The sequence below is a fragment of the Rhincodon typus genome, chromosome 5 (assembly GCF_021869965.1).
Source record: "Rhincodon typus isolate 14 chromosome 5, sRhiTyp1.1, whole genome shotgun sequence".
In the NCBI taxonomy this organism is placed as follows: domain Eukaryota; kingdom Metazoa; phylum Chordata; class Chondrichthyes; order Orectolobiformes; family Rhincodontidae; genus Rhincodon; species Rhincodon typus.
The window spans coordinates 75,555,834-75,567,397 of NC_063336.1; the positions used below are offsets into that span (position 1 = coordinate 75,555,834).

Genomic DNA, 11,564 nt, shown 5'->3' on the forward strand with positions numbered 1-11,564 from the left:
TGCTGCTTGGCCTGCTGTGTTCATCCAGCCCTGCACCTTGTTGTCTCGGATTCTCCAGCATCTGCAGTTCCTACTATCTCTTAATTCTGGATGGGAAGGAAATGAATATGCAAGTGTGAAAAAGTTTCCATGGTTTTGATTTGAATACGTTTTAACTCTCTGGAGAGCAAGCAATTTCAGATGCGCACTTCAGCAGTCACCAGGTTGGAGCGCATTCCTAAAGAGCTGCTGGAGCAGTTTTTGAGTTATAGAGTCACAGAGTAATACAGCATGGAAACAGGCCCTTTGGCCCAAACTGGACCATGTTGACCATGGTGCCCACTCAGCTAATTCCAATTAACTGTATTTGGTCCTTATTCCTCTAAACCTTTCTCATGCATGTATCTATCCAAGTGCTTTTTAAATGTTGATATTGCATCTGCCTCAACCACTTTTTCTGGCAGCCCATTTTATATACGCACCACTCTCTGCATGAAGAAGTTGCCCCTCAGGTCCTTCTTAAATCTTTCCCCTCTCACCTTATGCATAATTGGAATGGCCTGCTTGAACATCTCAATCTAGAAATTCAATTTGTGTATTCTTAGGTACCCAACCCACAGTGTTCACGGGCAATAGGTCTAGGGAGCCCAGGACTTTTGCTTTCACACCTCGTCACTAAGTAGATTGCATTGTGATAGAAGCCAACACAGTTAGGGCTTCAGTTTCCAAATACGTTATTGGGTTGGATCATGAGGGTCTGGGAAAAAGGGCACGTGGATTTCTTTCTATGTTGAGGGTTTAGTGGAGTAGCAGGTAAGAAAGTCACCAATCTCAGAAATATCTTTTGGCAGTCATGTGTGCTGTTGGCTGTTTGGTGGTAGGTTATAGACCTTGAAAGTATTATTGAAGTCAGAAGTCACTTGACACCAGGTTAAAGTCCAACAGATTTATTTGAAACCATAAGCTTTCGAAGCGCTGCTCCTTTGCCAGATGACGAAAACTTATGATTTCAAATAAACCTCTTGGGCTATAACCTGGTGACATGTGTCTTCTGACTTTGTTGATCTGAGTTCAACACCAGCACCTCCACATCATATTATTGAAGTGGGAGAGAATAAAGATGAGAGAATTGTCACTGGGGCATGGGGGCACTCGGAGTTGGAGGCTGGGGAAGATGTGGCCTGGTAACCCTTGACTTCAAAGCACTGCCATCAGGAAGGAAATTAAGACCTGGAAATTGTGTGGCCAGACATAAAGGAGAGTTGCAAAACAGATCTAGAGGATGAAGACCAAAGCCGTCGGCACACAAATGTAGACACAAGGATAAAGTAAATTGAGATAGATAATAAGAGAAGCCAGCAAAGCACCCTATGCAAAGACCAGATTTCTACTTTGGAGTAAGAAGTAAAATCAACTTCATGGGATCTTGGAAATTGATGTGTGTGGGACCTAAAATGGACTGAATCTTAAAAGTGGAGTGATTACCTCAGGTTTGGAAAAGTGGTGAGAATTTGTGTCAGAGTATCAGACCATTACAGGTATTATTAGTTGAGTGGTTAAAATGGACTCTGTGAAGCTATGCTATTATACTGGCATGAGAAGAGTAGAAAAGGATTCATAGATACGTGCCTTTTTGTTTTTCACTGTATCTGGGGACCTTGGTTAGAATAAGGCTGTTGGGGAATGCGACTCAAGGGACAAATCCATTGAATGGGTTAGTGACAGATCCTACTTTCTGAAGGCCAAGTTGGAAAATTTCAGCTATACATATATTGCCATAAGTGAGTGAAAAGTAACATGAGTGCTCCTGCATCAACTTTTTAAAGTAGAATGTAACCTTTTTCATTGGACATATAATTTGTTGGATTTATTTTGAATTTCTAATGGCTTTTTGGCCATCAATTTGTGCATAGTAAGCTTCCACAAACAGTAATCTACTCTGCCTCACCTATCTTTATTTACATTTTCTGGATACAATTTGACATTGTTTCAAGTTAAGCTAAGGAAACATCTGAGTGCGGTGACGAAACTCTTCTGGAAAGATATTTGAGAGTTTGTGTTGGAGAACCCATGAAGGATCTGTTGCTTGCACGCAGCTAAGAGGGGGGGGATGTAATGATATATCTTCAATTCTATTTTATTAGAACAATGAGTTGGTATTTATAGTAAAAGATTTGAAAGTATGGGCTGTATGTGATTGAGGTTATGAACATTGCAGAAACAGAATTCTGTCAGGTTTCTAGAGGTCCTTACTTGCATTCTGGCAACCTAATTCTCTGTTCCTTTTTAATATCTGAATTTTTGAAGCTGAGGAACAATTTGATTGCAATCCCATTAGCAGAAACCATAAAACCATGTTCATGAACCATAGGCCATTATAGTGTGCCATGTCCATAACTATAATGGACTGTTCAGCCGCATCTGCAGTATTCTAAAGCTAAAGTATTCCCTGTTGTTTTTAAAACAACTCAACATTAAACTTGGACAATTGTAAAATTGATGCTATTTGCTTTATTACCCTGAGGTTAAGAGGTGGAATAGTTGTGGAATAATAATTATTCTAATCATACTGTTATCATGGGACATGATGAAAATGTGATTTCTGTGCCACTTTCCACACCCTATTGTGTACTACTATGTGAATAAGCACTATGAATGAGATGTGAGCTTAGAATGTAATCCAAAGTCTGTGCAGATTCAGCTGGTGTGCGTACAACAATCTTGGCTTGGCTTTTGTTGGCAAAATTTGTGGTGATCTTTTTGTAGCAGCTGGACTGTAGTAGTAAATGATAAATGTATCTGGAGATAGTGTTCAACATTTTGCCTTGATTTGAGGGAATTAATTAGATATTTTATCAAATGCAGTCCCCTAAGCTTTTTTTGTTGGTATGCTGTATAGAATGAAGCAGGACATCATGCTGTTTTATATGTTCCCATTGAGTGTAAATATTCATGCTTGCATGATGAATATTGTTTGTTAAACTCCCCAAGCCATATGCTGGTCGTGTTTTGCGTGGCATTATAGTATCCTATTTGTTCCGCAATGAGTCAGCTGGGATTGAAAAGATTTATTAACGGGAGTTTTCTTCAAATAACGCTGAATGTCAGTTTATTTAAATCCCTTTTATGTTGTTTTGAAGGTTTAGTGCTTTGACAGATGGAATGGAATGTGCATTAGGGCTGCCTCTATCAGCATAGCCATGTGTCAACAAAACCTGCTGTCTGGGAAAACACAATCTGAATAACACAACTTTGTTTTAATTTTTTTATTAAATCGTCATTTGGGTTGTGTTGAATTTAAAATGCTTTATTTAAAGATAACCAAAGTATAGTTAATTTGGTAAAACTGCCTTCGATGCTTTCAAGTAAAGATTTTCCTTGCCCTTGATTGGTGCAGTGGTGTTGCTTCTTGTAGTCATTTAGTTCCCATATGATCCTGTACAATGCTTTAGAGTCATTTGATTTTCTGCTTCTTGTGCCTCCCTGCCTTTTAACCCTATCCATCCTTGCTAGTCTCCCATGCAGCTATTCAGATTTATCCAGTATTCTATATATAAATGATTTGGATGTTAACATAGGAGGTATGGTTCTTAAGTTTGCAGATGACACCAAAATTGGTGGTGTAGTGGACAGCTATGAAGGTTACCTCAGATTACAACGGGACCTTAAACTCCATCTGCACATATGATTAATTTAGATAAATGTGAAGTGAGGAATTTTGGAAAGGGAAATCTGAGCAGGACTCACACTTAAAGGTAAGGTGCTGGGGAGTGTTGTTGAACAAAGAGATCTTGGAGTTCAGGTTCAAAGTTCCTTGAAAGTAGAGTCACAGGGAGGCAGGATAATGAAGAAGGCATTTGGTATGCTTGCCCTTATTGGTCAATACATTGAGTATAGGAGTTGGGAGGTCATGTTGAGGCTGTGCAGGACATTGGTTAGGCTACTTTTGGAATACTGCATTTAATTCTGGTCTCCCTGCTGTAGGAAGGATGTTGTGAAACTTGAAAGGGTTCAGAAAAGATTTACAAGGATGCTGCCAGGGTTGAAGAGTTTGAGCTATAAGGAGAGGCTAAATAGGCTGAGGATATTTTCCCTGGAGTGTTGGAGGCTGAGGAGTGACCTCATAGAAGTTTATAAAATCATGAAGTGCATAGATAAGGTCTTTTGCCCAGGGTAGGAGAGTCCAAAAGTAGAGGGCATAGGTTTAAGGTGAGAGGGGAAAGATTTAAAGGGGACTGAAGGGGCAACATTTTCGCCCAGAGGGCGGTGCGTGTATGGAGTGAGCTGCCAGAGGAAGTGGTGGAGGCTGAATCAAATACCACATTTAAAAGGCATCTGGATGGGTACATGAATAAGAAGGGCATAGAGGGATATTGGCCAAATGCTGGCAAATGGAACTAGATTAATTTAGGATATCTGGTCGTTGTGGACAAGTTGGACGGAAGTGTCTGTTCCCATGCTGTACAGCTATATGACTCTATGACCTGTCTAAATCTTAGTGGCTTTGTTTAGTGTTATTTTCCTTGTTCCTCTTGTTCTTTCCCAGCTTTATTTGTCAACTTTGACATTTAGGTCAGTGTCCGATCAGTCCTGATGGGTTGTTCTTCTCTGCCTGTTGGTTCCTTCTACACTCTCTTTAATCTTTCTTTTGAAGACTTACCACTGTTGCTCAAGTTCATTAGTGCATTAAGTCTGTTGGAGATGGCCAGCTGGAACCTGTCCAAAATGTCCTTATCCTTCACTGTCTCCATTAGAAATGACCACTGTGATTTTATGGTTGTTTCTTTTATCAGTTGCAGCTGCATCTTGCTAAATACAAGGTGGTGGTCTGAGCTGACATCAATACTTGATAGGGAGACTGCCATTTGTGATTAATGGCAATCTACTCAAACTTGTTCATGGTCCTGCCAGCTGGATGCCTCCATGTCATTTTGTGGATGTTCTTGTGTTTGAAGGAGGTATTCGTAGTGCTGTGGCTATTTCTGTTACAGATGGCTAGCAGGTACTCACCACTTCCACTGTGTGCCTGCTGACCATGGGGCATTAAGGAATATGGGTTAGAGGCAGGTATATGAAGTTAGACCACAGATTAACCACAATCTCATTGAATGGTGGAACCAGATTGAGGTGCTGAATAGACCTATTCCTATTCTTATGTTGAGATAGTAAGAACTGCTGATGCTGGAGTCAGAGGTAACAGAGTGTGGAGCTGGAGGAACACAGCAGGTCAGGCAGGATCAAAAGAGTAGGAAAGTTGACGTTTCGTCCCGATCCAAAACGTTAACTTTCCTACTCCTCTGATGCTGCCTGGCCTGTTGTGTTCCTCCAGCTTCACACTGTGTTACCCCTATTCTTATGTTCTTGTGTTTAGATATATTTGCCATTGCAAAGACATGGTTGTAAGGTGTTCAAATTTGGGCAATAAACATTACAACATATGTAATATTTCACAAAGACGAACACAATGGCAAAGGAGGACGGGTAGCTTTGATAGGAAAGGATAGCATAAAGATGTCGATGAGGAACAATATGGCCTCAAGATCATGAAATAGAACCAGTATGGATGGAAATTATGAATAACCAGTGTCAGAAGTGTTGATGGGAGTAGTTGTTAGACCTTCTAACATTACTATCACATTGAACAGAGCATTAAACAATAAATTATTCATTTTCTTGATGCTTTATTGGTTTTAAGAAAGTGCCAGCATTTTCCATAGGTTTGTTCAACGTTTGATTTTCTGGTGCAAAGTTGAAGGACCTTATGCATTAATTATTGGGGGGTGTTTAATTTTCCTAAAATCTAAGTCAATCAAATTGGCAAGGATGGTCAGAAGATGTGTTAGACCACACGATCGCAAGAAATAGGAGCATGTGTAGGCCCTGAGCCTGCTTCGCCATTCATATGGATCATGCCTAATCCGACACTCCGCATGTCCAAATTCTTGCTCTTTCCCCATAACTCTTGATATCCCCACTGATCAAAAAATTATCTATCTCTGTCTTAAATGTACACAAGGACTCTGCCCCCTCAGCTCTCTGTGGCAAGGATTTCCAAAAACTCTTAACCTTCCAAGAGAAGAAACTCCTCCATGTCTCACTGTTAAATTGGTGCCCCTTATTTCTGAGACTATACGCTCTGGTCTTAGACTTTCCCATGAAGGGAAACATCCTCTCAGCACTTATCCTGCCAAGCCCCTTAAGAATCTGCTACCTTTCAATGAAATCACCTTTGATTCTTATGGGTAGAGTCCCAACTTGTTTAACCTTTGCTCATACGACAGTCCCTCCATACTGGGGATCATCCTTTTGAACCTTCCCTGAGCTGCTACCAATGAAACAATGTCTTTCCTTAACTAAGGAAATCATCTTTTCTTAAATAAGGGGACCAAAACTTCTCTCAGTATTCCAGATGTGCACCTTGTAGCATTGCAGTAAGACTTCCCTACTCTATACACTAACCCTCATGAAATAAGGGCCAACATTGCATTAGCCTTCCTGACTACCTGCTGCACCTGTGTTTTAGGTTTCTGTGTTCGTGCGCCAGTACCTGCAATTCCCTTTGTATTGTAGCTTTCTGCGTATTTTCTCAATAACACTCTGCTCCAAAATGAATGATTTTACTTTTCCATTATATTCCATTTGCCAACTTTCTGCCCACTTAACGCATCAGTATCTCTTTGTAAACTGCTTGCATCTCTTTATTGAGAGTTTACAGAATATGTTATGATACCAGCTGATGAGTGTACTGGCCATGTCAGATGTCTGAATGAAACTTGATTTAACAGATCATGTGTTTAATTTTTGCAGTTGGTTAATATGTGGTTAGTGAAGACATTCACAAGAGGCTACAGATATTCTTTAACAACAGAGCCGAAGTTCATTATACCAAAGATATGAGCAGTTAGAAAGGTCGTAATTGAAATATTAAAAAAAGGTTTCAGCCAATTTTCCAACACTGTCCTTTTACAGGCGCTTTATTCAAGAGATGTTTCACTCCTATCATGGCTCTGGAGACTAATTTATCATTCGTTCTGAGTCTGCTAGCTGGAGCCTGTCACCATTCTGATGGCCTAACATATTTTTCCATTTGAAAAACTTAAACTTCTATATAAATTCTCCCCACTTGGAAGCTCGAGGATCCCATAAACAACAATGAGTTAATACCCATATAATTTGCTTTTGTGATGTTGATTAATGTTTAAGTGTTGTCCAAGAATTCCAGTGAGGTGCTGTGCTTTTCTTCAAACAGTAAGCCTAAGAAGGAAAATATGACTTCATGTCCCTTCAGAAATCTGGACCTCTAATACGTTTGCACTCCTTCAGCAAAATGCTAGATTGTATAGCTGAGTGACTGTAGCGTGACTTGAATTCACAACCTTCAAACTCTGAGAGAACTGTTAAAACTGGCATAAGCCAATTGGGGGTTTTTGTAAGAGGCCAGCAACTGTGGTAAATTTTGTTTAGGGCTCTGCAAGAAAAAATCAGATTTAGGAAGTGTAACTTCTAATGTGGATTCAAAGCTATGATTTCTGGGTTCAGTTTCATAAGTCATTTTATCAATACACCACTAATTTTTGCCAGGGTTTGGATCACCGTGCTGTCCCTCCACAAAGTATAAATTAGATTATCTGTGTTCAGATTTTTATTTTTGAATATCACTATTTTGTGCTGTTAGTGTGGTGTGCTGCATGGTCTCTTCTCAGTGTCATTCTACAGCACTTTAAAGAGTTAGCTGCTTTCAAAATTGAGAAGGTAGTCTGTGCATCTGTTTGCTACTTGTTAGATACTATCTCATAACAGAAAAAACACATTTAGCATGGCTTAACATTTGTGCACTTTTTCCTAAACAATATATCACTGTTGGTAGGCAGTGGTGTTTTACACCTGTATCTGTTGTTGCATGCTCGATTATAACATGAAACATGAAATATTATGATTCATTTGAAACTGATTTTTAATAGAGCCATTAAAATCTTTGTTTACATCTTAGTTGCTGACTATCAATGGATTAAGTCAACTGTTTATATTATAATTAGTGTTCTGGAACTAAATTTTAAATCCTATCATCTTATTCGGCCAGGTTGATACTTTAGTTTCCAAGAAGATCTGGCTGGGGAGAATTGGAGTTACATAGAATCATAGAATCTCACTGCATTCAAAACATTAACTCTGTATCGGTAGAGAAAAACAATCAACCCAGCTGAGTTTGTTTATGGTTTAATTTTAATTGTTCGTTTTTTTTATTTCAGTTGGGAAAGATTTGCATTTTTGTTGAGTAACTGGTTGAAATGTCTTGTGGTCTCTCCATATGGAGAGGGGTCAGTTATGTGTTGGAAATTCTCCCTGGATATTTCTGCTAGGACGGCATTTGTGGTGTCTATTAAAAAAAAAAAGTCTAGATACTGGATTAATCTGAATCCAGTTGAAGAGTTTGTATAAGAATCACTAAGCCCACCTGAAGAAGAGGCTAACCCTGCTCCATGTAAAACAGGTTTTTATGATTATATTGAGAAATCGAGTTGTTTAATGCCTCTGAACTTAATTTCATTTCTCTTGTTACAGCCTTGTACTCCATCATCCTATTTTGTGTCTTCCTCTGGATCCCATTTGTCTACTTCTACTATGAAGAGAAGGAGGATGAGGATCCCAGTAAATGTTCTGTAAGTTTCTGGGAAAAGATTTGAAAATATGAATTCATGGCTTTCAACGTAATGGTACTGTGGAACCAAGGTTAGATTTTAAAGATGCGATAACAAGCGTTCACATATTGGTACAAAGTTAAAAAGGGATAGTATCCAGTACAAAAGGTACATGAAAGGACTATACGCTTTAAGGAGTTTAAGACAACCTTGAGGTATATGGTTTGAACCTGAAACCATGGTTGATTAGTTGGCATTTTGAATCATCAGCAGTTATGAACATTTCGGTGTCATTTGTGTTCCCTTTGTTCTGGCATTTTTTAAATCATTAATTTACCAGGCGTTTTCCTTTGAGAAGCAAAGAACACCTTCCAGCTGATATTCTGCCACAAACAACTATTTGAAACACAAGCTTGTTTTGTGCATTCTCTCTGCTAAAGTGTTATTTTTAGGTTTGTTAGTTGTAAATGTGGTTCCATGTTTAATATGTGAACATTCCCATAAAGGTGTAAATTAAAATAGGAGTTGAGGCCTCTCTCCACCTGGTTGAGTTTTATGATTTTGATGCATTTTGATGAAGTAATAATTTCAATACAGCCTGCTTTTCATTATTCTGCAAAGGTTAGCCGGGCTCCATGAAACCATTCTGGTCAGGTGATTGCTGTGTCCATTTTAAGTCAGTATTTTTGCCCCTTTGTAAAATGACCTCAGTCCATTAAAGATCCAGACATTAAAATCAGGGAATGGAATTCAAAAAACAGTAATCCATATTTTATCACTATCGTGATAGGTGAGAATGACAAGGCTTGCTTTCCATGAGAGTATTTTGATCAAATCATAGCTTGATTGTGAATCTTAAGATCTTTTTAAAAAGAATTTTATAGGACAGATAGAAAAAACTTTCTTTTTGTTGGCATAGTAGTTAACAAGTGAATGTAATCTTAAAATCAGAGTCAGATCATTCAGTAGAGAAGTTAGGAAATGCGTCTATAGGCAAAGGATAATACCAGTGTGGAACACACTTCACAGAAAGCAGTAGATGGTAGTACAATTAATTCAGTTTACATCTGACATTAAAAGGTTTTTGTTCGACAAGCATATAAAATGGTATGGACCTGTGAAAGCTGGATTGTGTGAAGATCCACGTGAGCCATGATTTCATTCAGTTTTGAGGAAGAGTCCTACTAGACTCAACATTAACTAGAATCATATAGTACAGAAGAGGTCCTTCGGCCATCAAGTCTGCACCAACAAAGAACAACTCTAAATCTACAATAGTCCCACTTTCCAGCACTTGGTCCTTAGCCTTGAAAGTTATAACATTTCAAATGCTCATCCAGGTAGCTCTTTAAAGGTTGAGGTTTCCCATCTAAACTACACACCCACATAGTGCACTCCAGATTCCCACCATCCTCTGGGTGAAAATAGTTTAGAGGAGATTTGAGGAAAATTGTTTTCACCCAGAGGATGGTGGGAATCTGGACAAAAGTTTAGAGGAGATTTGAGGAAAATTTTTTGTCTTTCATCTTACAATTATGCCTCCTTATTCTTAACCATTTGATGAACTGGAGCAGCTGATTTCTATCCACTCTGTGCATGCCTGTCATTATTTTATACACTTCAATCAGGTCTCCTCTCTGCCTACTCTAAAGAAAACAATCCAAGCTTATTAATAGCTAAGCTGCTCCATCCCAGACAACATGCTTGTGAATCTCCTCTGCTCTCTCTTCAGAGCTAGAACAACTTTTCTGTACTGCGGTGACCAGAACTTCACATAGTACTCCAACTGTGACTTAACCAAAATTTTGTACAGTGCCAACATAACCTCCCTCCTCTTGTAACCAATGACATGACTGGTAAAGTCAAGTGTGCCGAGTGCCTACTTAACTCTCTATTAACCTACCCTGCCACCTTCAGGAATTTGTGGACAAACATCCTAAGAATCCTCTGATCTTCCGATTGTCCTTCCTTTTATTGAGTGCTCCCTTGTCTTGTTACTTCCTCAAAGTGCATCACCTCCCACTTATCAGGTTGTTTCTTTGTCCGTAGATTGTGCCACAGTTGCTGAGTTTATCCAATTTTTCTCTGTTTGCTTCATAATTCCAATGGAACAGGCTTTAAAGGGGTAAATGACTCTTCTTTATTATTTGTTTTTACTTCAGAAATATCAAAGGTCCTGGTCAGTCACTTTTCAACCATGTGCAGAATTTTACGGTGTTCAACTGGCGGGTTTGTAGGTGTGGTGTCTTGGGGATTTTAAAATTCCCAGAGTGGCATGTCAGAAAATTCCACCATCTTAAAAATCTTGCTCCGTGTCTTTCTAACAGTTGTTATATTATATTCTTTAATTTCTATTTGGACTATTATTGCATTCACCTTGTCACAAATGACGCATACTTTCAGACAGAGTTCTGTCTTTTTTACTATTTTTCCTTCCTCTACATTTATTTACTCTTTGCACTCTTTTATGTTTATATCATTGTGTTTGTTGCTCATTATAATTGCTTCTACCGCTACCCTGTACTATTGTCCTGTCCTTTTTCTTTAATTTACCAAATCTCTCATTATTTAGTTTTAGCCTGCTCTTCAGCCCTTTTGAGATGATTTGGTTAGACATTATGGTATAATACAAAGTACTATAATAAAGTACAGCAAACTTTGTTTTAAATGGCACCTTATGAACTGGCACTGATAAACCAATAAAAATTATATGCCTGAAATACAATAAGATTTTTTGTATTATTGCGATCTCTGCAATGTCCAAGTAGGCAGTTGAGGGTGTGAATGAGAAGGGTGTCTGCCTGTAAGTTTTGTTTGAATCAGAGATAGTAGGAACTGCAGATGCTGGAGAATCCGAGACAATAAGGTGCAGGGCTGGATGAACACAGCAGGTCAAGCAGCATCATAGGAGCAGAAAGGCTGACGTTTCGGGCCTAGACCCTTTGA

At 38.9% G+C, this 11,564-nt stretch overlaps 1 protein-coding gene across 4 annotated transcripts in view; it reads left to right on the forward strand.

Moving 5' to 3' along the window:
• The window catches only part of lmbrd1 (LMBR1 domain containing 1), a 260,769-nt gene that overhangs the window by 34,803 nt on the left and 214,402 nt on the right, over window positions 1-11,564 (forward strand). For all 4 annotated transcript variants that reach the window (XR_007262077.1, XM_048596598.1, XM_048596599.1 and 1 more), the window contains one exon: window positions 8,542-8,639. Coding sequence is in view for 3 of the 4 variants with exons in the window: in XM_048596598.1 (XP_048452555.1) it covers window positions 8,542-8,639 (98 nt within the window). In the remaining variant the exon portion in view is untranslated. The remainder of the gene's footprint in view (window positions 1-8,541; window positions 8,640-11,564) is intronic.